Here is a 27,843-nt window from a genome sequence, read left to right as displayed (position 1 = left end):
AGATGTAGTTCATTGGGGCTCGCCGCCATGATGCAGCTCCAGCCTGCTGGGCAGACAGAGCAGAAAGTGGCGTGAACTTGGCGTGGGTGAACGGTATTTGCGACGTCCATACCCTGAATGAAACAGGTGGCGTCCGGTTGGTGTTTGCTCGTGAATGCGCCACCCAGCCTGGGCGGAGTTTGAGCTCTGCGCTGGAAAAGCCGGAGGCTGCGGAGGGTGGAGGCAGAGTGGACACGTTGGTGGAGGAGAGAGGACACTCACCTGTCGAGCAGCAAGTACTTTAAAAAAAACAAAAAAACCCAACTCACCTGCGTTTCCTCTGAGACTCGCCGAGCCTGAGCCTTTAGGATGACGGACACTCTTTTACCAAACGCCATCAAAGACAGCGGAGGAGAGGGCAGCTACTTCAGAAAGGTGAGCCGAGTTTGTCCCCGCTTCACTTCACTTAAATTACTGTACGTCTGCTGTCATGGCGAGCGAGAAACGGGCAAATCATACCTAGCTTACTGTTAGCTTACTGTTTCTGTGTGGCTTGACTGGAGCCCTTCACGCTTTAAATGTTCAGTGCTTTGTTCATGTAGCCCAGAGAAGCTGTGGGACAACCATGGAGCAGATTTAATATCTACCTTGTAGCCTGCCCCCCTCTTCTTTATGTTTGAACATTACTGAACTCCAGCAGCCATGAGCGCACTTTAAAGCTGTGAAACGACAAAACGAGCATGTTGCCTAATGTCGGCGATTCGATACAATAAAACGTAGATTAAGTAAAAGATGTGTAAAGAGTAGCACATGGATAAGTGATAGAAATGTTGAACTGTTCATTTTCTTTTGAAAAACAGCATAGTTTCAATCTTAAAGTCAGTGAAACAAATAGTGTGGCTCCTGATGTGTCACCAACAGCACAGCGCTGTCACCATCAGCTGTGTGTGTGTGCGTGCGTGTGTGCGTGTGTTTGTGTGTGTGTGTGTGTGTGTGTGTGTGTGTGTGTGTGTGGGTGTTCCTCCAAGTATAGCTGTCTCCTGCAGTTACTGATTGTGAGAGACTGAGAGGGCAGTGACCAAACATCCCATAATTAACATAATGTGCTCCCTGCTGTCGTCAGAGGTGTGATTGTTGATAGTCCTGTAAATTCAGGTCAGATGAGTCTCCTGCCCTGCGATCATTTGGGAACACTTACTTTTAATCTGGTAAATAAATAAATAGTTAAGTTGTTTTCATGTATCTTCTTCCCAAAAGGAAACTTGTATTATCCCAGCAGCCCTGAACCTTGACCATTTTTGTTGATTGGCCATATCTTGGGAGCTGCTCTGGATAACAGCATCAGCAATCGAACTGTATAAGTGCCAGGTTATCTAAATGGGCCCTCAGATAAGAGAAGTATTTTTCCAGCCTGCACTGCCGTTGAGTTGAAGCCTTTTCATCATGCTAATTAGCTGGTGATGTATCATTATGTAGTAATCATCAGAGTAATTAGCATTCATTTAATCAGGACCAGGAGAAGTCTCTAGGACCAGTTTTACATTCTATTTATCTGCAAGTGTAACATTTGCGAGAGCTGTGAGTGTGTCTAGGTTGAGGCTATGAGCAAGGCACTTGGCAGTGGTTGAGAGATTATCTAATGTGTTTTCACTGAGTTCCCTGTCTGCCACACTGTGGTCCGTGCCTCATTCCTAGTGTCCTCAACTGGAGTGTTTTTATGGACAAGCTTGTTTAGATGGGCATCTGAACAGGGCCTTTGTGTCTTTCAATCCCCCCGAATCCCCCTCTGAACGCTGTCTGGATTTGGGCTCTGCGCTGCACTTCCTGTGTCTATTAAAAGGTCAGTGGGAGCCAGGGTCTGGCACTGCCGGAGGACATGATGGGAGACTGTAGAGCCTAATAACTCAGTCACGAGTTCTTTCTAACTTGCACTGCTCTCTCCGTCGTTCTCACTCTTTACATTTCCTTTGTCCCGTGTATTTCTCTGCGTTGAACACTCAGGAGGCTCTCCTTTCATTGCAGAGACCCGTCTCAGTATAAAATGGCTTGCACATTCGCCAAAACCACAGAGTAATGAGTTCTGCATTCTCATTTAGTCATGTTAAAGAGATTTGCAATTTGGAAACTTTTGGGTCAATTTTTAAGCAAGCTGAGCCAAGACGGTCTTTGCATCCATTTTTCGTGCCCCCTGTCTCTTGGGTGAAAATGAGTTTAATGATTTACAAGGCCTCACTGGGTTCGACCGATGCTCCAGGGAGCTTCTGTGGTTCAGGGCTTCCGTCCCAGCCGTCCACTGTTTCACCTCCAGCTGGCTGAGGTCCGACTGGACGGCTGCAGGGTGGAAAGATGGCAGAACAAAAAGCCGAATCTGCATGTTTCTTCTCCTTATCCTCCTCGGCCAATGAGAACATTGACGTAGCATCTGGCCCGCGGCCGTCCTTCAGCCAGACCACAGACACAAATTGACAACATGTGTCCTGCTTCACAAACCAGACGAGCTCCCTCGACTTGGAGGCACACTTAGATTCCCTCAGCAGGATTTGTGTTGGAAAAAGACAAATGAGAGATGCAGCTGTGATCAAATATGGTCTCTTTCAGTAGTTCACTGAAAATAAAGATGTCTGTCTTTGGATTAAATAAAGCACGCCCCCTTTTGGGCAATCTAGAAAAGCGTCTACACCGTAGTTGGAGCGGATTCAAAATCAGTTTGGTAACACGCATGAATTCAGCTAGACGCTGACTTCCTCGTGAAGAGGTGTGAATTTTGAGATACTGAGCATGCTCTGTGGTTTCATACACAACCAGTGGACGTAGCCTGTTCTTGGCCAGTTGCCATTCTTAATCACCAGTTGCATAAACCAACCAGCCCATGCTCTACGTGGTCTTTATGCAGCCACGGTTATACAACAGCAGAGCGATTTTCTGTTTGAGGGAGATGATAATGGACAGCACTGTCTTTGTGTTTTTGCTCTAATGAAGTATTTTGTACGCTCGTAGTGAAAGGCTGCACTGTTTATGCCAGTGAGTAGGAGTGGTTCAGTGGGATAGGCAAGACTGTAGCACGGCCAGGGATTGGGGTTCAGTTCCACCAATCACTTGATATGACGCTAAGTTTTCATCAATCATTCAAGTTTTGTGATGTGATGTCAAGTGCAGCATCGTGACTTCTTTCTTTCTCCACTGTTAAATTAAGTCAAGTGAGGACTAAGGATGAGTTTTTTTCAAGTATCAAGACAAACAGACAAGCTGCAGCCCTCACACACCTGACCTGCCACTGTAAAACAACGTCCACAACAGTCCGAAACAGAAAAGTCATAATGTCTTTAAGGAAACGCACTAGAAGTAGAAGTGGTATCAAACATGAGTTGTGTGGACCAAGTCTAATTCTTGATGATGAGACAAGATGTAGCGGTCGCTGATCAGCTGATCAGAGTAGGATCATCACTTTGGAATGCCAGCCCGGACTGAAGTGTAATAGCTTACTACATAATGAAAATGGACACAGAACATATTGCTATGGTTATTATCAACCACCAGCCACTCCTTTGTTTGTTAACTCTCAAGTTCTCAAGTAAATGGTTAATCATTACACTCTCAGGTCACTCAGGTGTTTGTACCTGAACACCCAAGTCACTGCACTGTAGTGATTATAGAGCGCAATATAACTAGAAGATGTCAAGATAGAAAGGGACCCTTGTTGCAGCCATTTGATCTGTAGTGTTGAAATCTGTGTACCGTCACCCTCCCTCCTGGTGAAGCTCCTTGATGTCAGATGAAAGGAAGGGTCAGGTGACCTCATGTGTAAGGCAGGAGCCAGGTGGCTGCATACACTCGCCGCATGTTGAACAGTGCAGTTGGAGGTGACCTTGAATCATCTTTGAATGGGCATTCAGAATTGAGGAGAAAAAAGAAATTCAAAAATTTTTATACATCCCCAATTTAGTATGTTCTGTAACTGCTGACCCCAGACTTAGTCAGACAACTACAACGTGAAAGTGTCCCATGTTGAAGACTGTGAACTAACTGGTTTTACCGCGCTGACAGGTCTCAGTGCATCATGTTTTTTGTCATCTGAAGCGCAGTACAGACCGCACCTCTGCTGTGCTGTGAGTCAGTCACTATGAATGTCTCAGGGCAGTTTATCTGTACTGCTGTGAGTGACAGCCTGTTGACTCAGTAAGGTTTGGACACTTGTGGTTGTGATAGGGGCAAGGACACACTGTACAGCCACAAACAGACCGTTCTGTGTTAGCACAGAGATTGAGAGCGTGTGTTTGAGTCGAGTACAGCCTGCAGAGGTGCAGCTCTTTCCACACCCAACGTAGATTTGTTGTGGTTGAAAACCACAGTAAAAACCAAAGTAAAAATTCTCATGAAGTAATTTGAAAGCCAGACATAGAAAGACGTTGATGTGAGAGGAGCATTTATTGAGGTGTGATTGTTTGAGCATTTATTACTACCAATATCTTTAGAGCGGTGTTGTAGTGAGAGAAGTGAGAGGTGGAAACTGTATGGACTGTGAGCCTTGTCAGTTTCGGTCCTGACTGAACTCATGATATATTCAAATTTAAACAAATCTTTTTTCTGAATGCTCTGAACAAGCACAACCAACCGGTCGGTCGTGTTATGCTTACCCTGTTCACAACTGTACAGCAGCAGTCTTTTGCTTGAAAGAAGTTGCTTGAGGCTGATCTAGTATAGATAAATGTAGATGGAAAACAGAGTTGGAATGACTCAAATCATCACCCTGTAAAAACATCAGTGAAGATCACCCTCTTTCTCTTGTAATATGAACATTTTTCTTGATGCCCATGCGTTTTCCCTGCATTTTAACACAGTAGTATCTTTTGCTGACATGTTTGTTTCTGCATCTCCTTATCTCAGGGCTGTAACCCGTTCGCCCAGACTGGACGAAGCAAACTGCAGAATAAGCGAGCCACTCTGAACCAGCAGATCATCAAACAGATGAGGATGAGGGCTGGAGCTGAGAACCTGCTGAAGTAAGCACAGAACTGACGTCTGATAATACATGCATGCATACTTTGCATTAGTGTGTCCGCTTAATGTATTCATTCTTTACAGTGTGGATTTTTTAGTGGGAAGATTGAATCATTCTAAGTTGCACATATTGAATGATGTTGTCTTTAGTGTGTAATGGAAAGCCAGCAGCTTTAAGTTGATCTCTCTGCTCATGCCATACATTCATGTGTCTTCCATTCATCAGTATTGCCAGTCGGTTATGTCACTGTATTAAATGTGACCTCTAGTAAACTCCACTTGATCTGTCATGGTTCTGTCATGAGTTGTCATGAGCTCTTGGTGAGACTTAAAACAACACAGGGGCTCAGGTGATATTAGATAAGTCTTGAGGAGGAACATTCCATCTTCCTGAAAACAAAGAGTCACTGTGCAAGTGGATGAGAAGACACCTCAGAAAAACTGTCAACATCTGTCTGTTTTCATTATAGGTTGCAAAGGTGGGATGTTTCCTGGATGCGTTTGCTTTATTTTGCCTTTGTTTTCCCCTGGCCATGTACAGCTACAGTACCGCTGACTTTTCCTCTGTGACATGAGCAACATGAGAGGCTGTGGTGTTACTGTGTGGCCGTAGAGCTAAAAGGTGAATTCAGTACAGAGGAAGTTGTGTCGTATTCAGATGCTCTCAGACTCATTGTATGTCTCCATTCTCTGGGATACTGAAAATCAGTTGACAAATGTCTTCTCCCAGCTGAAAGAGCTGTTCTTGTAGGATTAAATGGCCAAATTTGAGATCATATTTCTCAGCAGGTACAATGCAACAAGAAAAGATGAGGAAACAACTGTCATCTCATACACCTTGCAACCTCAGGCTTTTTGTTCACTGTGGTTATGGGGCATCCCCCTGCAAAAAGCTGTTTTTGTGCATGCTATTTCCTGCATTTTTCTATACTTTTGGACTAAACCAGTCATCAGACAGGTTGAGTTATGCTTGAAAATAATTAGGTTGTACAACATGTTTTCCAACCTTGTTGGAAATCAGCGCTCGGTAAAAGCAAGCCTGACTGCTGCTAGCTGCCCGTTGAGACAAAAAAGGGAGGCAGAAAACATCTAGAGCCATAAGGAATGTTTTATGACTTTTTATTGTACTTAATTGTAGGAGATGTTCAGAAATGTCCAGAGTTCAATCAACGGCTCTCTGATGTGTGTCAACAGAAATGGAATATTGTGAGCTTCATAGAAGTAGCGTTTATTGCAGGCTCGCTGTAATGGATCGCATTAGATTATACAGTTCTTGTTAGTGTGTCCACCTCCTGTTTTGTGTGGCCTTCGGCAGCCGTTATGTGTCTCACGCATGGTGTCAAGTTCAGTGAACTCGGGGTCTGCTGTCGAAAAAGTGTCTTGTGATACATTCTGGTACACACACTGACAGTGTAGCTGCAACGTCTCCCACTGGGATCCCCAGTTCAGCTCTCTTTCTGTTTTTGTTCAGATTAGTCTGGTGAGGGAAGTGTGTGTGTGTGTGTGTGTGTGTGTGTGTGTGTGTGTGTGTGTGTGTGTGTGTGTGTGTGTGTGTGTGTGTTAGTATGTGTATGTGTATGTGTCCAGTAGGCCTGTCTAAGCCTTCCCTCAGCCTCCACATTCCTGTAGTACTTCAAATAGTCTGCCCAGCCAAGGCTAGGGGCAAATGGACTCAGAGTGTGTGTGTGTGTGTGTGTGTGTGTGTGTGTGTGTGTGTGTGTGTGTATGTGTAAAAACCAGCTGCAGCATAGAGAACAGGATGGATGCATTTTTGAGTTTCAGGTATGCTCTCATCTTTATTTTTAAGGCCTTAAATCATGTGCTCCTCCATCTGTGTGGGGGAGTGTGCACAACAGTGTTGCCATGGCTGTCCTACCTACTTGAGCATCCACCTGGATTGTCATGTCAAAAACAGATTCTCATCAAAGATTAAAACATTCCAGAAAATTCATGTATGCCTGTGCCTAAGTACGGTCCTTTTAAAAACAAAACGAATTAGCCGCATAAAAATGCCCCATTAAAGAGAGTTTAGTTTGAGTCATAATAGCTCACACATACAACCTAAATCCTTGTTTTTCTTGAGTGCACACTTTTTTCTTTTTTCATTTGGTGCTGTCAATTCTCCAACCTTACTTTTTTCTCCTTCTCTCTTGTTCTGCATTCCTCTTTCTATCAACAACAGGTGGAGTCAGTCTGGTCGTACCAGTTCTCTTCTCGTCTCTTCTTTAGTCTCACTGTACTTTCACAGTGAGGACGATAGCAAGAAAACAAAACTGCAAAATACAAGACATCCAGTGCTTAAAAGGAATAATCCAGATTAATATTGCATGTCAGTTGGGGGACTGACTATAAATTGCCAAAATTGAAGCAGCAGTGCAGCTCATCAGAGACAGTCATGCCTCCTAAATACCGCTTTTTTCAAACCCCACGGCTCCAGCTTGTACTGCAGGTATTCTGTTAACAATATAAGGTCTACAACGAGCTGCAGACCTTTTACTAGCAAGATCAATGGAGTGCCCCTTTAAAGCTTTATGTAATGTCAGCAATGAGCTCCAATCAGTATCCATACCGGATATCTCTTCTTAGATTAAAAGATTGGAGGAAAAATACGACAAACTGTCAGCCTCCAAAAAAAACACAAAAACAGCCTTTCCAGAAAAGATGATGAGAAAACTTCAGTGAAACCTCTCTTGCTGCTTTACAGTCTGATTCCCACGCTCTGTGGGATGTTATTAGATATTAAATGGGATATTAATAACAGCCTTTGAGCTGGTGAATTGGCATTTATTCTGTCCAAACCACAGCACCCCTGCCTCCTCCACCCTGATGGATTCCCCAGGCCAAACCTCCTCAGAAACCCTTCAGTAGGCCAAAAGGAAGTGATGGTCTGGTGTCAATGTTAATGTGTTGTGTGGAGAGAAAAGCTACTGTCAGTGCTGTGGTAATGTGCTGTGACCGATTTTAGACCACAGAGCAGAGTGAACATCAAACTGTTGGACAGTATACAATGTGTGCTTGCAGGAAACTCCATTGATAAATCCTAAAAAGCTATGGTGCCTCCCAGCACTTCTTCACATCTCACCTTTCTTGTTAGAAATCACATTCTCTGTAATTACAAGGCAGAGAGAGAGATCAGGTGACAGGGAGGCAGGCTCAGATTGACAAGGTGAAACACCTCCTGGAGCCTGGAGTCTTAGGTGTGGGTGGGCATGTATCTCCCATTAGTTCAGATAGACAGAGAACATGTTTCACTGTGAGAGGGAGGTGAGACCGCTGAGGTGTGTGTGTGTTGCCTTGCATCACCATGGATGCATGTGAGTTGCAGTTTGCTGCAAACAGACAATGCTTCACAGATTCTGCTTTAAAGAGGATCGAGCCATTGTGTTTGTGTGGCCTTTGTCTTTGTTTGCTATCAGACACACACACACCCCCCTCAGAGGACTTCTGAAAACCTTATCTCTGCTGTGCAGTGAGCCCTAACCCCTTACACACAACGCTCTGATCGTCCTCACCTCGACACAAACATGTGCATACAATATACACTGAGTGTACAGTGAAATGTGGCAGACCTTTGACCCCTTCCAGTTGTGTAGCATAAAGCATAGGGTGATCGCACCATATGTGATGGTGGATTTTTGATTTTAACATGGCAATGATCTCCCGAACCACACAGAGATTGCAGCTGGGATTCATTGGTCTTGGTTAAGCTGCCGTGTGCTGGAGACTAAATCAAGTGCACAGCAGGGCACAGTGACGCAGGTTTGTGGTCCAGAATACCAGGAGAGGCACGCTTGTTTTAATAATCAGTTGCAGCAAAGTTTTGCCTACGTCAGAGTGGATAATAACAAGGCTGATATTTCTGCTCTCATCTCTTTATTTCAAACATTTTATCTGCTTTGTGTCTGACTTTTTAATTCTTCTTCCTCTGCGTCTCTGTCTCTCCTGTGTGCAGGGCCACATCTAACAACAAAGTTAAGGAGATGGTTCTGTTGGAGTTGAGCTATGTCAACTCCAACCTGCAGCTACTGATGGGACAGTTGGAAGGACTCAACAGCTCAGTGGAGGTCTACCAGAACACACAGTAAGTACAAATATCACTGCTTCCTCTTTTGCTTCTTTATTAGGGCATTTGTGAAATGAGCGTAAAATTCAACAGGAAAAAAATAGTTAACAGCAGAAGATCTGATGAGCAACTGATTTTGCGTGCTTGCTTGTCAGCCACACAGCACACGTGGAAAAAGACTGTGGTTTTGTTGTCAGTAGCAATATATCTCCAGGCAATACAATACAATGACTTACAATTTTCAGATTAATTAACGGTTGACTTTCGTGCCTCTTAACTGCTAAACGCACGCACAGCAGCCAGAGCTTTCCAACGTAGACACAGATGACTTCGGCGCCAGTCCTCTCGTCACATAATAAGACGAACTCCCCAAAATTCTGTGCAGTTTTAACCTTACTCTTTGAATAAATCTGATGTTAATTTCAATTTCCCAAGCCTGCAGGCATGAGAACTGGTCCAGGTGTTACAATGAAGTCCTCAATCTGGAGACCTAAACCTCAGAGTACTATTAATACAGAAGTAGAAGAAGACAAACACACATTGTTGATTGGCAGGCAACGAGACTGCCGTGCCTCTGACACTCTGCAGTTAAGTCACCATGCACTCTCTCAGATCAAAGAGACTCGATGACAGAGGAGCAGTCATTGAGAGGCATATAGAAAAGGACAAAGGCCAAGAGGTAGTTGTTAAACTCGATTGGCTGGTTATTGGGACAAGAAGCACCCAGCAACAAGGAAGCGATGAGCTGAAGGAAGATAAACATCTAGTACGAGGCCTCTCTCAGTCAGTCAGATGTGTATGGGTGTGTGTGACAGTGACGTTCTGGTGTTTTCATTTTCAAGCCAAGTTTAGAGGGTGTGGGTGGAAATGCAGTGTGTCAGTGTGTGTCATGAAGCAGACATGCATTGTCCCAGTCATGTGTCAGGTAAGCTTTAGAAAGACTCGAGACTTGATGACAGTGGTTTGGAAAAGTAGAGGTTTATGCAAGTGGTGACATATTATTTGAAAATTGGCATCTGTGTATGTAAATGTCTGACACCCACTGACAAAATAACAAATAGGTTTGAAGGTAACTGTGGAAGGCTGTGAAGGCATTAAAGGTTTTCATTCTGATCATATAACACATTAAAACAAAACTTTTCAAATAGTTTTATAACTGCTCTCAAGGCTCTAGCCTCTCTGCCTCCAGGTGGCTTCTTGATTAAGAACACCTCCATAAACATCTGCCCAGGCACACACGCATATGCACACGCTCACAGTTGTGTTTCCATCACTTTTGAGGACATTACATAGACTTGCATTAATTCCGTGGAGACTTATGAGACTTATAATCACAACCACGACTTGCCTTCTCCCATCCCTTACCCTAATCTAAACCTAACCTCAACTTTAGCTCAACCCAAGTTCAGCCTAAAATGTAATAACTTACCTTCTGGGAACTTCTATTTTGTCCCCATAAAGGAAGAGGAGTCCCCTTTGTAAACAGATGAGTAATACCCACAACATGTCCACACACACAGTGCACATGCTAAACACACCAAACATGCACTACACATTCAAACAGAAGGCCACCAAAATACATTTACACATACACCACAAGCATGTGTACACTATAAACACACAGATACATGTGTGATACATATCTGCATCACCATGCACACACAAACCAGAACACACACACACACGCACGCACGCACGCACGCACGCACGCACGCACGCACGCACACACACACACACACACACACTCCTCTGTAGAGGATGCCATGTTGCCCACGACAACACCTCACAACAGAGCAATGAGGTGATTTGAAAGGTGGAGAGATGGTGGAGGATTGTTGAGGATGGGGTGGAAAGTGGTGGTAACTATGGTAACAGTTCAAAGGGTCATTGACAGAAATCGTGCATGGTTTTTCCAAATGGCCAAGCTGCTGCTGTGTGTTTTTTCACTCTGAGAACGTTCACAATGACATACAGACCTTGTTGGAGTTTTCTTTTAAATTCTGACACAAATCAGCAGATGACCTTATAAAACACCAAATAGCAGCTTTGGTTGGCACGCCCTCATAAGTGTGTTTTGTTCCAGTGACTCAGTGTTGTAAGGACTAGCAGGCTCTAAACTGGTTTTAATCAATCATCTTTTTATAGGCACAACTTCCTGTCTATGTTGGCAGATGTTTTCCTGAATGTATTTTGTTTTCCACTCAGTGCTTTAGCTGATGTTGCTACCCACAGGACCTTACAGTGTGTGAGCTGAGAAGGGGTTTGATGCACAGCTGCACAAAGACACCTGCTCTTTCTGGACATGGTGAAATCATTGCTCACCGGCCACTAAGAAAAAGACAATTGCTTAACTAATTATGGTATAGACATCCTCAGTTCAACAGCTGCCTCTCTGTACAGTCGTGAGGCCCACATGGCTCTCTTGTCACATGGGATCAGACAGACTCAAGTGTGGGAAATTGTTGTATGCGTGTCAGGCTCTTAGAGAAGCACCTGCTCACTGCTCCATCCACAGACAATAGGCATGCTGTGAAACCACTGTACCATCGCCTGTCCACTGTCGTGTGGAAAGGAAAAAGAAACGCATGCAAAGTCCAAAGTGTGTGGTAGTGTGTTACCATATTCACATTACCAGATCCACAAAAGGCCATGCATGCAGCTGTACGGGTGACATGCACAACGGAATATTGGATATGTTGAGAAAGTGTTCCCTGTCATTTCTGAGCAGGTGTCTCAGGTGGGATGATGCTATGCAGCCACAATGGAGGGTTAGCCTCCTCCTCTCAGCCTGAAATACAACCTCAGTCTTCAGTACGAAAACAAAAACCTGTCCTTGGCTTTCTAGGCTTTTCCCACCAGTCCACTGTCCTCTGAATAGCATCTTTCTAAGGTTATTTCTCACTCAGACCAGATTCAGCTGGTTTTGGCATGAGGTAATGCATAACAGAGAGTGTATATATGTGACTGTAACACGTGTGGTTATTGACCTCAATGAACCACCCCATGACAAATAATCAGTGTGTTCTGGACAATCTTATCAAATATTCAAGCAAACACAACCAGCACTCATGAATTGGAACTTTGTAACCATTATGCTTATTTTACACTTTTACGATACGATCACATTCCTTCAGTGTCACTCAGTACCAAGATGCTACTCATCCTGCGATTTGTGTTATAGTTAGTTCAGTTCCTCTGTGTAATGTTCTTGACCTGGACAACAAACTGAACTTTCTGAAAGACTTCTGAATCAGCTGAGATAAAGTGATGACAAATGAAAACAGGAAGATATCAGCACTACAGGCTGCTTCCGTGACTTTGCTAAGTGAGGTCGAGTGGAAGGAATAATTCACACTTTAGTGAGAGAAGAGATGCTCAGCTTTGTAACCACTGACTGGCTGCTTGTATGTTTAATAATCTAATAGTAATAATACCAATAAAAATAGATAAATAAATAGGGAGGAGGAGAGCAAATAAGTATACTTCCCAAAATGTGGAAGTGTTCCTTTGAAACAGACTCCCATATCTCACTCATTAGTGAGAGATCACTCCCCACTGAACTCCTGTTGCTAACTTACACGAGTCAACACTCCTCTCTCATTGGAGTCAAAGAGACCAAGAAACCAGAATGTCTTGTTATAGCCTGAAACATATCAGTTGGTTATACGGTTTATCAAAACGTAATGATAGATTTGATATTTATTGAAGAATTTAACTTGTGCTACTCCCTCTAGACCGAAAACCAGAACTTCACTTGATTGTTATGGCAATAGTTATCTGTTCCATGTCTTACACACTGGCGTACACACACACACACACACACACACACACACACACACCTTTACTGTGTGTGTGTGTGTGTGTGTGTGTGTGTGTGTGTGTGTGTGTGTGTGTGTGTGTGGCGGGGAGTGAGCTCTTTACAAGCTTTTAACATTTCAGATTCCTTGCAGAACAGATATCATCACCCCCCCACCCTCCTCTCCCTCTGCCAAACCAGAGGAAAGACCAGAGTGATCTCATCTACAAGTACTAATGGATTACACTGCAGCCTGTATCTTGCTTTGTCAGTGTTGCTGATGAATGAGGTTTTCTGTGATTCACAGAGCCAGTACACCAGAGGAATGCTGCCTTATCATCAAGCGATGAATGAGTGTGAGGAGTTCTTTTTCTGGACTCAGTGGTTTTAATGTATTGTGCAGTGAAAAGGCTTCTACTTTGTCTTTAGTCCCTTTGGTGGAAAGACTCCTGATTAACATATGTTTGGATAACAATGTCATGGAGACTTGTTAATGTTGGAAGTGAAGTCGGTGTGACTCCGGCCCTCCTTGGAAGTTGTTTTGAATAACCTAAATGCCGAGAAAATCCAGAAGCAACCCAAGCTTGTTTTTTTAAAGAGGGTCATTTATTCAGTAACACCTCATTCTCCTGCTTTCAGTAGGGGGAGGGTTTTGTTTTTCATAGACTCTGTCTGATCAACAGCAGGTATCTGTCAGGTTATATTTCCTCGACACTGATAACAAGTTGAACCTGCTTTCTATCTGTTAGCACCAAGTTCATACAACCAGAGAAACCAAACCATTAAAGCTACAGCTGAGATCATAGGAGAAGGTGAACCTGCTGGTTTATGGCAGCCTCTGCTTACGGTTTGGTGGGTCAAAATAACAGAAAGTAAAGGGCCTGCTTTAATAGAGGAGAGACGAAAGAATCGTTAGCATTACTGAAGCAGGGCTACAACTCCAGACTGATTAATCAACTGAGAGTTGTGTGGCTTTACAGAACAGGGAGACGTGGGGGCCCCATTCACCCTTAAATCCTAACTCCTACAGTGTATTCTTACAGCACCATCTGCCTAATCCGGATGGCCCCTCTATGAAATCACACTTCAGATTCTTAGTGAATAGTAGTCAGTACAGTGCAAGAAGCAGCTTGATCACAGCAGCTCTGTAACTTGAGAAAGTTTATTTTCAGTCTGTTAAGCTTTATTTCATTTCTGAATGTTATTGCTGTGATGTCACTGACAGGGCTTGGTCTGTGGTGGAAGGGAGTTTCTTTCTGTGAAATATCTTGTTCCACACCTCACAGCCTGCTTTTCTTCATCATTACCTTATTAATGTATCAGTAGGCTAATGGTGGATATTTGCTCTTCTGTGTGTCTGTGTGTGCTTCCAGTAATCGTTTTTGAATCAGATAAGCCTTCTATAAAGTCTGGCCATATCATGCATTGTCAGCATTTACTGAGTAATTGTCCTCGTTGCCAGCATGCCTGTGAGCAGACTTATCATATTGACAATGAGATGATTCATTGTGATATCTCTATTTCTGTCTTTCTGTTCTGCTTACAGGGAAACAGCAAACATCCCCCTCATTGCTCTGGGTCTGAAGGAGACAAAAGAAGTTGACTTCTCCACTCCATTCAAGGTACAGAAACAGCAGTGACAGTACAGGTTCACCAGTCCCTCCTTATTGCTGCACATGTGTAGAAATAGTTGGCATCTAGAATTGTGAATTTTGACTGGAATATTTTCCTCAAAGTAAATGTGATATAGCTTCATAAAGTTTTGGAACCAATAGATGCATGAGATTGTGATGTTTTTAAAATGTGTTTTGACAGAGGTTGTATAAGGTGGAATATAAAGAAACTTAAACACGAGGTTGAATAAAGTAGCATTTGGCTGTTAAAAGCAAAAGTGACTCTCGACACTGAACTCCAAAGACATCATGAAAACACAGAATTAATAGTCAAAGAGGAAAAGCAGTGTTAAGTTGCATGAAGGGCAGACATATTAAAGGTCTACACATGCTGCTAATTTGCATGCAGCAGTTATGACCCACATTGGTAGGCAGCCTTTTCAGTTAGGATTTGGTTACTACAAAATTAAAATCTCCTTTCATGAAGTATTTGGGTCACGTTGTTTGTGCCCTGTATATCCGCTTCTGCATTATGCTCACTATTTATTCATTCAGGAACAATACATGATCTGACTATGAAAAAGATTTGTCTGATTCACCAAAGTAGGTCAGTTATTGAGACTGGTGGTGTTATCACATAGCTATGTTCCAACTTAAGGAAGCACTCACAGAAATGTCCAGATGGCACATTTATAGCACCAACACATCCAGGTCTGGTTTGTTGGCAGGCTACTGTGAGAGGTGTGCTGACTTTATGTTCCCTGTGTAGGTTGATGCCGTCCTACTTTGTGACTGTAATCACACTTCAGTGTTAATGACTTAACTGCCTCTGGCTGGCACTGACAGAAAGACAGCTCTCACCAGACGACTTGGCACTGCACAGTTGCTCGTGGCTTCTGTATGTAGTTCAGAATGATGTGACAGAGTGTGCTAGCTGTGAGGGAGGCCGCCCTGTAATTGAAAGGTCATGTGCTTAAGCCTCAGAGCTCTCCCCAACAACTGGCCAGAGGAAATATTGTATTGAGCTCTATTTGTTTCTGACAGGACTTCATCTTGGAGCACTACAGTGAAGACGGGAGCAGTTATGAAGATGAGATTGCTGACCTGATGGACCTGCGACAGGTAGTGTGCACTCATAGTCTGGTCTGGCTTCATATTCATCATTTGTGACGTGTGGCTTCTGTTTTACAAGGAGAAAACATGATTGGATTTTTTGCATTTCCTGGCATACGTTGTTAAGTAGGTGTACGTGTCTGTGGATATGATCTAAAAGGGTTCAAAGGGCATTTTTCATGTCATCTTGGCTTTAAAGGAGTTTAATATACACCACATCCATAAAAGTTTCTGCCCCATAAAGCATAATGAAATCCTTTGTCTTAAGAAACATTTTCCTTTCTCATCTCGTGCTCTCTGGCCACACAGATACTTTCAGTTTTACTCGCTGAGGTTTTGAGATTTTAGTCCCTGGGATTTCCGCTGCCACCCAAGTTCAGTGGAGATGAATGGATTCTTTTGATGTCTGAAAAACAATGCATCTTTGCAGCACATTGTCCCAGTTTCTTTGGGCTGTCCACAGACCTTGCTGTTAACAGATTAACTAGTGCTGATGTTGGTGAATGGTCCTTAGTAAACAGGACGTTGTTTCTCCAAGCATGTTTTAAATTTTGGATTCTGTGAGCATCACCGAAAATGATCACCTCTGTTATACAGTATTCATGTCGTGGCACAATTCTGCTTTGCAAAAGCCTCGGTACATAAAGCTGCAGCTACTCACTTGTATCAAATCTCTTTCCTTTCATGTCCCAGGCTTGCAGAACGCCAAGTCGAAATGAGGCTGGGGTGGAACTGCTGGCAAAATACTTCAGCCACCTTCCACTGATGGAGGCCCGATTCTTCTCCCCAACCCACCAGACCGGCATCTTCTTCACCTGGTACACACCAGTTATTATTAAATTCTTTGTAAGATCTTGTTAAAGTGCAACAAATACAAACAACTCTTTAAAGGTTTAAGACATTATATTATTGTAACCTCCTAACCTTAAGAAAGAAAGGCAACAGATGAGATTATAGCAGTGATGATATAAGCTGCTATGAGCCTTTGAGCTCAAACAGCACAGGCTCAGCCATGTTGTTACTTTCTTGAAGTCATGCACCAGCTGGGATATCTCTACCAGAAGAAGCCTGGCTGCATTTTGGCTCATAGGAGAGATAAATAGGTTGGACTGGTTTGATCACATTTGACTACATGCTAAATGTACATTCAGTCATGCAGCAGACAAGGGAGAAGATTATCTCAAAGGGATAAACCCTTGTATTGAGTTTTAAAATGGTTTAAACACAGAGACAATGTATAAATACAGAACACATTAGAATTATGTTAATTCTCTTGTTGTAATGTATTTTTGTAATGGTTTTGATTTGTGTTTTATAAAAATAGATAGTGACAGCTTCTGCCTCTTCCTCAGGTACGACTCCTTCACAGGCGTGCCGGTGTGCCAGCAGAACCTGTCACTGGAGAAGGCCAGCATCCTCTTCAACATGGCCGCCCTCTACTCTCAGATTGGAACCCGTTGTGACCGACAGACAATAGCCGGCCTGGAGGAGGCCATCTCTTCCTTCCAGATCGCTGCAGGTAGGAGGAGAGGGGAGTGATGAACTGGTTCAATCAGATGATTCCTCTCTCACTAGCCTAGAAATGGTCTTATGGTGTCATTTCCAATATTCAAAGATGTCAAACATTATTTTTCTTGTCAGTTAAAACCAGGCTTATCTGTGATCCAGTCTGGTTTCAGCAATTCACGCATGGTAAATAATGGGAGGAACTAAGCTTCTGACATGCTCCCATTGACAGAAACTGTACAGAGAGAACATATGATAGTTTGTGGGAATAGAGAGAGGAAGGAAAGGGCAGACAGGAGAATGGCTAATGAACAGTGACGTCAACATGTTCTCTTAATAGTTTTGTTCTTTTAAACATTTGATATGTAACTCAGCCACTATGGCCCCAGAAATAGCCAGGTGCAGTGCTTCATCCAAACTGAAAATATTCCTCTCTTTCTGTGTAATGCCCTTAACTTTAAAAACTGTTCAGCCTTATTTCCCAATGTGTGCCAGCCTCCACCCTCTGACTTCTGCTCCATGACAGAGAATGAATGCAGTTGATGTTTCTTTGGCTTCTTGTCATGTGGCCGAGCTCCAGAGAAGCACCAATCATATGAACTGGTTTCCCAACCCTCTGAGGTTTCAGAAAGCTCCGACAAGTCTTGATAGAATTATGACTGGGCAGTATGCGGAGTATTGCAGTATAATTACAGCTCTGAACAGGCCGTGGCTTTGGTTATGTTGCTTTGATGGCTGTAATTCAGGCTTGTACTATGTAAAACAATTATGCCTGTTATGAGCAACATTGTCACCAGTATAAGGAGCCAGTAATAAACTAAGCTGGGAGGTGATAGGCAGGGATGCTAGCTGTAGAGGGGCTGTCGCAGTGCCCTTAAGCCGGGGACACAAAAGAGGTTTGAGGATGGGAGGAGCCAGCAATGGCAGAACCTTCAATGAACTGAACAACTCTGTGCTGCCAGGTTTTCAATGTGTAAAATAAGAGGTAGGCGTTCTCAGTTGGAATGCAGATGACCTTATTGCTTCCACTGAACATGGAAAATTAATTTCAGGTGGTTTGTGTCTTGGCTTGGTTTTAAAGAAGCATGCACGCGTTGATCTCACCGCGAGCAGTGAGCTTTCCTCCCTTACTGGAAGCTGCAGTAACAGCAACACGCCCCACCAATGATCTGACAAACTGAATCACTTAACTCTCTGTATGGAACCCTTTTAAAACATCTGTATGAGAGAGTGTCAGTAATTAGGGTTAATGCACCAGAATGCCGAAAAGCCTAATCTGTCATTTTGTGGACCAGCAAGTTGTTTGTTTCTCACAAATTGACTCTTTGAGTTCGGCCCATGACAAATCACTGTCGCCCAAGCTATTAATTCTACTATCAGACTATTGCTAGTAGCACTAGTTACTAGACTAACCTGGAGTAACCCTTTGCTACATTTCATGCTCTGGGTTAGACATGATGCATACATATAGTCTCCCCTATAACCTATTTTCTCCATTCAGCACTTTCATCCACACATGACTCCAAAACCTGAACTACAGCGATTCTGTTCTGTGTGGATATAAATGACAGATTTTGCCTGGATTACATGAAAGGGCTTCTTGTCAGTTAGCTGACCCTGACTTCACTGTCAAGATGGGAAAGAGAAAGATTTGATTCACTGCTGGCCTGAAAATAGAAGCACAAACAAAATGCTAAGAAAAGAAATTCTTAGTATGTGGAATCCCGTTAATCAAATTCTGTTTGTCCTTACAGAGCTAAATCGGATGTAGGTTTACCTGCTTCTCTTTTCAATATGACACATCTTTTTTTTTTTAATTGATCAAAAAGTTTTCAGTTCAGAAGCAAGCTGGGAAAGTCTAGATTGAGAAAAGAAGTCTTGTCCTCCCTTGCTTTTGTTTTGGCACAGAACGTCCTAACCAAGCTAAATGATTGTTGACTATGATTAATGTTTTCTTGGAATAGTTTTCGAGCTGTGCTGACTTCTCGTTCCGCCCCAGGTATCCTGAACCAGCTGAAAGAGACATTCACCCACACTCCCAGCTACGACATGAGTCCAGCCATGCTCAGTATGTTGATTCGGATGATGCTTGCTCAGGCTCAGGAGTGTCTGTTTGAGAAGACTGCACTGCCCGGGATCCGAAACCAGTTTAATTCCCTGATGAAAATGGCTCAGGAGGCTGCAAAGGTAAATGGCACCGAAGGCACATGGCCCTCGCATCATATAGGGACTGTCTTCTCTCCTCAGCTGTGGATCAGTGGGATACATTGTACTAAGAGTGAATGTAATGTAATAATGTCACCACAGTCAGATCTCTCACTTCTGTCAGTGATTGTATCCAGTGCTTTTATTGTCCTCTCAGTAACTCTATCTCCTTTTCCTGCCAGGTCTCAGAAATCTACGACCAAGTCCACCAGTCCATGATCCAGACGCCAATCAAAGACAATGTCCCGTTGTTCTGGTCCACCATGTCGCAAGTCAAAACCAACCACTACCGCTCCATGGCACACTACTTTGTAGCCTCAGCGCTCCTGGACCACCAATGTAAGAACAACTGTTGGCTGGACTGAATTCAGAATTTAGAATGGGAGAAAGTCAGGAAAGGCGAAAAGAACTGAAGAGGATGTCACCATTGAGCTGACATCCTCTGACATCCTCTTCAGCTATAGATTCAAGTTACATTACATAAAAGCTATTTTTCTGCTCAGGGGTAGCACGACTGTCAGAGCCTGATTGCAGTGTATAGTAATTTACATAGAGTTTGCACTGCACCAGGTACAGTGGTGATACAGCAGATGGCAAATGGAGACAGGTGTCTGTACAGACTACAGTAATAAGAAGTAGCAGTGAATTTTAGTTAACACGTGGCGTGTATGTCAGTTCAGTTTTATTCACTCCATCTACTGTGCAAGCTTTAGTGGACTTGTTCTATGGTATTAGCCTGCTGTTGGTGTGTAAAACAATTCTTGGATTGGTGTTATAAGACTTTAGCTGGCTGATTCTGAACACCCAGGAAAGCCTGATCCTTTTCTTAAAGTGCTGTATGGGCCAGTGGGTTGGTCATGTCAGTTGGCTGGACAGAACCGCAGCCAGCCACAGTGCTATTACATAACGGCTATTTAGAGACCAACACACACACACCAACACACACACCCCGTGGTAAAGAGAGGCTGAGTTTCCAGGAACGGGATGGACAGAGTGAGAGTGGAAGGAAAAAGAGAAGTGCTTGGAGTGAGTGAAATTGAGTGGCTGTACTGTAGATTGCTGCAGGATTACAGTTATGTAGCCTCTTAATGCTGTCTGCATAATCAAGTGTCACAGAGAGCAAGGGAGAGAGCCAACGGCTGAGAGAGGGAGGAGGGAGAGTTGTGAGTGAACAAAAACTCTTCAGCAGTGCTGCTGCTAATTTTGTATCGTGCTGTGTAGCTTGTCATTATTTTTGACATCTTATAGACTCCCAACAAATCATTTAGTTAAAATAAACCTTCTTGAAAAATGTTATTTTCAACCCATAATTCAAAATCTCCTACTGCTATGAACAATTATGATTTAGGAGAAATTCAACTGAAAACCAAACGAAACATAACTCAGCTGATTATATTCAGGTTTCGAGTGGATGGTCGTGGTTTTACCCAGTGTGAAGAGCGGGACAGCACTGAACAGAGGAACAACAGAGCGGAGCCGCTTTGAGTTTGGCAGCTCATTAAAAGATTCCTGTGTGACTGAGGAGAATAGAGCAATTAACCACAGGACTGTAGAGAGACGACTCAGCCTAGAAACAGGACGGAATAAAGACTGCTGAAGTAAACAGTTGAACCACAAACACTGCTACATAATCGCTTTATTCTGCCTCTGTCAACCAGCCCAGTCAAGGGAAGCCTAGAAAGCTCTGAGGCTTCAGGTTTATGTTTAAAATCTGCTCAGACAGATTTGAAACGTAAAAAACATTTTCATTTGTGCAGAGTTTAAAGTGTGCCACAGTGTCTGCACGCACTGTGCATACATTGTCCTGTCTATCATGTCATCAAAGTGACTGCCATTCAAGATTTCTTTATTGTTACCTCTCAGTTGTACAAGTATAAGGGAGTGTAAAATTGTTTGGTTTTGGCTCCTTGGCATAGCTGTTTCAGCATTGAACCCAATCCTGGTGGGAGACAAATTTAAGTTTTTTATGAATTTTTATATGGATTCTTTGTGTTCAGTGGGTCCCAGTGACGATGAGGACCAGCAGGAGAAGACCTTGTCACAGGTTTATGATCGCCTTCCTGAGGGACGCTCACCTCTTGACATCTTGAAAAACAAAGATGAACGTGAACGCATTGGTAAGAGTGCGCACATAGGCTGAGCACAGCAGAACGCAAAAGAAGACAATAAAAGACAGCAGGCTGATAACAGCAGACTGCCTGCCTGTTCTGCTTCTCCTCACCTGCCCTGTGTGAATTTTCCCTCCTGCAGGTAAAGCACACGTTCGTCGGGCCATCCTGGGTCACGAGGAGGCTCTGAGGATCCATGGGTTGTGCCACCACTTGAACAAGCTGGACGTGCTGCAGGACATTTTAAAAGCCAGTCATCAGCGCTCGCTCAACAAGTACAGTGAAAATGAAAATGGGGATGAGTTCACCGACTACATGGAGGCCCCAGACATCATCTGTGAGTCTGACAAGTGAAAATATCCTGGAAGCAAAGATCCTGGAGCAAAGGCAGGATTAGAAATACAATTACAAACAAAGTTTATTTGAGTCTCCAGTGAGCGGCACTGAGGGGACAGCTATTCTTCCTGTGGTTCACATAGAAACTTACTGTCGCCACAACAAACACGTCACAAACGACACCAGTGTCGAGCAGGACCTGGGAGTTGCTTTGTGACGTTTGTCTCTTAGGAAACGCTTCATAAAAAGGCTGCTGTGTTGTGTGCTACACCTGCTGCAATCGGATGTGATAACTGACATTTATTTCCAGGTACAGATGATGTAATGTTTACTCTGCTAACTCCCTGCCTGCCTCTCCTTTGTTTTTTCCCTTTCTTTCAATAGCTAAAACAGAGCACAAAGCAGAGATGGAGGTTCCTACAACCACAAAGGTGAAAGTCACTGACTTCTTCCAGAGGCTGGTATGTGGGTTACTAATATTCTTCCACTTACAATGTTTTCTTACATGCTGGTTGGTTTTATTCAGCAAGTGGCATGAAATGGCTCTGGATTAGTTTGAGATCTTGTGAATGTACTTGTGTTTTTTAACACTCAGAGTTATTTTTTATGTTATTTCTGAATACAACCAACCAAAAGTGATTCTCCTGGAAGCTTTGGCACATTTGACCAGGCTTTTGGATCGGCAGCCAATCCAAAGGCTTATTTTGTTTCAAAAGCCTCCTGGACTTTCACCCAAAACGACAAGTGCAAAACTAACACTAACCATGGACAGAGGTGCTCTGATCCTGATTTGGCAATCATAGTGGTGGCTGGGAGGGGGCAATGGTATCCTCTGTCACTGGACTCTTCTGCGAAGTTTACAGTTTACAATCACTATATCAAACTAATAGGCTCTAATTTCATCAACAGTGTCAGCAACAAGACTAAAATCCTTCTGGATCCACAGAGAAATGATAGGCTGAAAATTTAAATCCTGCACAATCTCTGCAGCCAATCACTGTGGTGATGATTAACGGAGCGGGGATGACCGGCATCAGCCTGCTGATGGCTGGGATTGATTGTCAGGATTTTGCGGAGCAAAGATTTTCCCATCAGATAAGAAGTGTGGCTCCAGCAGTCTAAAAAGTAGTTAGTGATCATCCATCCATCCATTTTCTATGCCGCTTATCCCTTTCGGGGTCACGGGGGGGCCGGAGCCTATCTCGGCTGTCAACGAGCGAGAGGCGGGGTACACCCTGGACCGGTCGCCAGCCGATCGCAGGGCATAGTTAGTGATCAGTTGAGGCTAATGTTGAAATGATCTATTGATTGGTCATCTTGTCAACAGAAGATTAACTGATGACAGTTTTTAAGTAAAAAACACCTGAGACGTCTTAAATATGCTTGCTTTGAAATGGTGGTTAATTTAATTATTTGCTAAAAACAACATTTTTTTCTTTTACTCTATTAGTGATCATTAAAATAGCTGATGTGGCCATAGCTGTGTCATGCAGCTGTAACTATATGGTTTGATAGATATTGTATATCTGCAGCCCAACATTCAAGTACACATAAATGGTATGCTCAGTATGTTGGATGTTTTTTGTATGAATCACTTGGTTTAAAGAGCTTATTAAGGACTGTGTGCCTTTCCAAAATGAAATGTGACTGGCCTGGTGAGAGAACAAATGCAAAAAAATTCTATACTCATTTCAGAAACCTGGTAACGCAGAGGGGCAGGTGTAAGAGCGATTGATCATTTTAATATTGCCCCGTGGCCACATGTTTTTCATAAGCCCCCTGAGTGTGTGTACAATATATGTAATGATGTTCAAACAGATCACAGATGTTGACTTTAATTTTGTTTAACGAGCCTGTAGTTTCCCCCCAGGCTTTCAACAATACCTTTGAACTTTAAAACTCCGGAAGGACGAGAGGATATTATCCTCTTCAGTCAGTAATACTTGTAGTCATACTGATCCCAGCATCCCCACAATGTCTCCACCCAGGGTCCTTTGTCAGTGTTCTCAGCCAAGCAGCGGTGGACAGCCCCACGGACAATACGAATTTGCCCAGAAGACAGAGACCTGGGCTTCACCCTTAAAGGAGAAACACCAGTCCAGGTGGTTTCGCTGGACCCCCTCAGCCCAGCTGCTGTGAGTTAACCTATGTGTATTCCTTTCCTTTTACTAAACAAGGAAAGATTGATCTTGTGTTGTGCAGCCAGCCTGTGGTCTTTGTAGTTAATGACATAAAATGTGTAAATCCATCTGTTTTGTCCCTTTACAATGCTTTCTGCCTTACAGTGGTAAAATGTGATGACGTACAGGAGGTCATATTTTACTGTCATCTTTATTAGCTGATGCATCACTAGAAGCATCTGTAGTTTCACACTTAGGGTTTTCATTATCTACTATCTTATCACATTTTAGAGCCCAGAGGCCATGTTCAGTAGTCTCAAACTCACTCTGCAAAGGAGCAGGGAGATGCTCTGTCTGCAGCGGGAGAACTAGCTGCTTAAAGTTTCAGACATGCTTGTGCACTGAATATCAAATAAGTTCAAATTAAAGCCATTCGTGGAAACCTAAATGTGATGGAGGCTCACAGAATGTTTGGAGCCCCCCTCTCCTCCACAGCCACTATGGCTGCTAATTTAATTAAGAATCAGAGAGTATGTACTCTGGGCAATCCTTTTTAGCCTGACGGATCATTAATAGGTGCTGACAAAGAGCAGACACTTCTTAGGCCCTGCAGGCTATGCAGAGAAACAGATTAACAGCATTACACAAGTCTAACTAGGCCAAACTCTTTATAACTTTTAATACTGCATTCAGTGGGATTTATTCTGGAATTGACTGATTCTCCGGAGTTGTTGGCCTGCCTCTGGTGAACACAGCAGATCAAGTTATCAGACCGAAATAGCTGAGCTCATGTCGAGGAGACAGATTTCCCACAGCTATTAAATAATGTGCTCTGGTACACACATGCACAGACATGCACTCTACCAAGTGTTTTGGCTGCTGTAAAAAAGCTTTGTTTGGGACTAAACCTCAGTGTTTTCTCTGCTGATGCCTGCTGCTGTCAGGGCGTTGAAGGAAAGTAGGTGATCTGATTTTGTCGCCACTCAAGCAGACCTTTGGCTGTAAACATTTACTCCAGTATGAAGACATTTCAGTGGGCCTCCTCTCTAACTCCTGTTTTTCCTCCAGGCTGACGGTCTGAAAGAGGGGGACTACATTGTTGCCGTGGGCGACACAGACTGCAAGTGGTTGGGCGTGAGTGAGGTGATGCGACTGCTGAAGGATGTGAATGAGGAGGGGATCGACATCCAGGTGGTCAGCATGATGGACAGCAACCCTGCAATGGTATGCCATGGCTGAGAAAAGTCATCTGTCCGGTTTCCTCGTTTGGCAAACAGTGACAGCAAAGTTGGTCTTTGTATCAGATGACGAAATAGCCCAATTAGAGTTTCAGAGTTCTCCTGTGAGGTAGTGTTTCTCATGAGACAGAGCTCTTTGGATGCACCTGCATGTAGTGAGGAAAACAGATTCCAGCTCAGGGAGTCAGTGGACAGAATAATTAATGTCCTGAAAATCGTCATCGTTGTCAGAAAGAGACAGTTTGTCAAAAAGCGATTCAATCAGTTCTACAGGTTTTGAAGGAGTTGGCATTACATTCTGGATTGTTTTTTATTTTGTCCAGTCAGTGCACATTTCACATCAGACCCAACTGCTTCATAATAACATGTTCATGATTCTAAGTTTAATTGATTCTGTGTTAAAACAGTGAGGAAATGACAAACTTGAGTGCAATGTTATTGACCCTCTTCCCTCTAAAGGTCACTGTCACTCTCTCTGTCCAGCCTACCAAGAGTGCCACCTTCTGCGGAAACCTGCCCAAGACCTACTCCATGATTTGTCTGGCCTATGATGATGATGACAAGAACCCCAAGTCACGCAAAGTAACCAAGAAGTCATCCTTCATCAACTGGGGTCTGAAGAACAAGCTGAAGAGCGCCAGCACCCTCAGCCTTCCCACGTCTGACCACTCCAGTACCCTTCCCTGGAATAAACCCTGTCCCACCTTCCCCAGCTCCAGCTCCTACAACAACGACAGTGCCCTCTACTGAGCTAGCTGCAGACTTTCTACTGTCTGCAAGCAGCGTGCAGCGTGCATATTAAACCTAGTATGGCCGTGTACAGTACTGTGTTGTACCCATACTGGACCTGTTGTGGATATGGTACGGTACCAGTGCCCTTTGGTGTTTCCACTGGAATGCTGAGCAGTAGTGTATGTAGCCTGTATGTCACCAGTGTAATGATGACATTTCTGCTAGCTGCCCTGGAAAGTGGCTGTGCCACATACTGTATATAGGTGCCATTGTTGGTATATGGGCGCCTTCTCAGCACAGTTCAGAACCTAAGTAAACTGGACTGCACACCAGACATAATGAGAAATCATTCTGTACCATGCCAGTATGCGTACAGCACAGTACAACTGCACTGTGGGAAAAACATAGCAGTTATCATTCCAGTCTATATATATAAACACAGCACTGAGACAGGCTTCTAAGTTGAACTGACATCTCAGTGTGTTTTCCTGAAGAAACACTCCAGACGAAGGATGAAAACAAAGTTGGACAAACACACCCTGCGTCGGTTCCTACTTGACTGCAAGGCGGTAATTTTACTGTGGCTTAAGCAGTCCCTTGTTAGTTCCATTGTGTACTGATGTAGCTGTGTCATACTGTACATGTGAAGGATTCAGTCATTGCCACGTTATTTGTTGCAATCAGTGGATGCTGATCAGTTTGGGGGTTTGAAATACATATATTTTCTAAATACTTATGTAGATGTTATGAACCTTGCTGCAGTATGTTCAACAGTGATCGAGGGAAAACAAATTGTACCCTGCTGTCATTTTTTTGGCTGGGGAGAAATGATTGATGCAAAGTTCTATAAGCTGCTAAAAATTGTATATATACCTTAGTTATGTATTATTGTCACTTTTGTGTGTGTGAGACAGCCTTTGAGGATAATTGTCATGCCTGGGACAGAGTGTAAATGGAAATATTGGTGTTTTAGGTTTGCTTACTGTACCAGTTACGCCACAGACCAAAATGCCTCCATGTCCCTGATATGCCAGGATTTACCATTTACCATCCTGACTCATCTTACTTGGCCCACTTTTGTCAGTGCTGCTGCTGTCTGGCAGTTTGTCCATTTGTAAGAGGAGCATGAGGTGCGTGCCTGTCTGTTAATGTGAATCTTGATGTAGTTAAAGGTTACTTTGTCTCCAGAAGGGAAGAATGTGGGCAGACTAATGACATTCCTGCAGCGTTCCTGGACAGCCGGTCACCGATCAGTGACTTTGATCAAAGTCCACAGTCAGGGTTCTACTCTTTGTCTCTACCTGTCTGAATCTTAGTCACATCCCACATTTTACTGACACTTTGCAGTGTTGGACTATGTCTTTATCTACAAAGTAGATTCCTATACACATTTGATAATCAAATTATTTATGTAATTAAAAATACAAACAAAAATATATATATTTACATGTAAAGTTGTAGGTTTCAGAACTAGCTTGTGAATGGTCAAGTTGTGAATTTTTGCACGTCGGATTTCTTAGCTTCTTGGAGGAATGTATTTTACTAGCCTTGCTTACTCCTTTGGTGAACTTATCTACTGGTACATTTTGTCTGTAAAGATATTTTAATATGTAAATGTTTGTAAACAGTAACACTGAGAAGATGTAACACTCTTTACTGTCTCTGTTTACCTGATATGGTGTCTTAAGTGCCATTTATGCTGAATCATGAAGGAAAATGTCACAGTAAGTGCATAACAGGAATGTGCAGTAATTGATTAAAATTGATAAGTGCTAACTAAGTGTGCTAACATGTATACCTGCACAGATGATGTTGTTGACATAACACTTTCTGTGTATTTCACAGCGTATAGCGATCTGGAATACCTTGGTGTATATGTAGAGGGTTACAGTACCTGCTGCCTTTGCTTCTTTCTCTGTACTTTGTGCTGCACAGCAACTGTGGTGTGAATGCGTTGTTGGCAAGTCTTTGTTTTCCATGTATAAACTCAAATCTCAATAAAAAGATGGGGGCAAAACAAATTTCCTGGATTCTTT

The 27,843-nt window shown here is 43.3% G+C and overlaps 1 protein-coding gene across 2 annotated transcripts; it reads left to right on the top strand.

Annotated features, from left to right (window-relative positions):
• Window positions 1-27,843, top strand: rhpn2 (rhophilin, Rho GTPase binding protein 2). Of its 2 annotated transcripts, none has more exons than XM_070992009.1 (15): window positions 1-414; window positions 4,864-4,979; window positions 8,930-9,058; window positions 14,383-14,458; window positions 15,494-15,571; window positions 16,256-16,380; window positions 16,915-17,081; window positions 19,068-19,255; window positions 19,456-19,612; window positions 21,271-21,390; window positions 21,524-21,718; window positions 22,102-22,178; window positions 23,706-23,852; window positions 24,906-25,061; window positions 25,559-27,843. In XM_070992009.1, exons 1-15 carry the CDS (start codon window positions 349-351, stop codon window positions 25,823-25,825), a joined length of 2,064 nt encoding a protein of 687 aa, XP_070848110.1. In that variant the 5' UTR covers window positions 1-348; the 3' UTR covers window positions 25,826-27,843. The 2 variants fall into 2 exon arrangements, with proteins under 2 accessions (XP_070848110.1, XP_070848186.1); XM_070992085.1 differs by having other exon boundaries at window positions 308-414; window positions 22,102-22,148; window positions 25,559-27,814.

Source organism: Chaetodon trifascialis, chromosome 1 (genome assembly GCF_039877785.1).
Source record: "Chaetodon trifascialis isolate fChaTrf1 chromosome 1, fChaTrf1.hap1, whole genome shotgun sequence".
NCBI lineage: Eukaryota > Metazoa > Chordata > Actinopteri > Chaetodontiformes > Chaetodontidae > Chaetodon > Chaetodon trifascialis.
The sequence above is the reverse complement of the archived record's forward strand: the minus strand, read 5'-3'. Positions and strand labels throughout refer to the sequence as shown.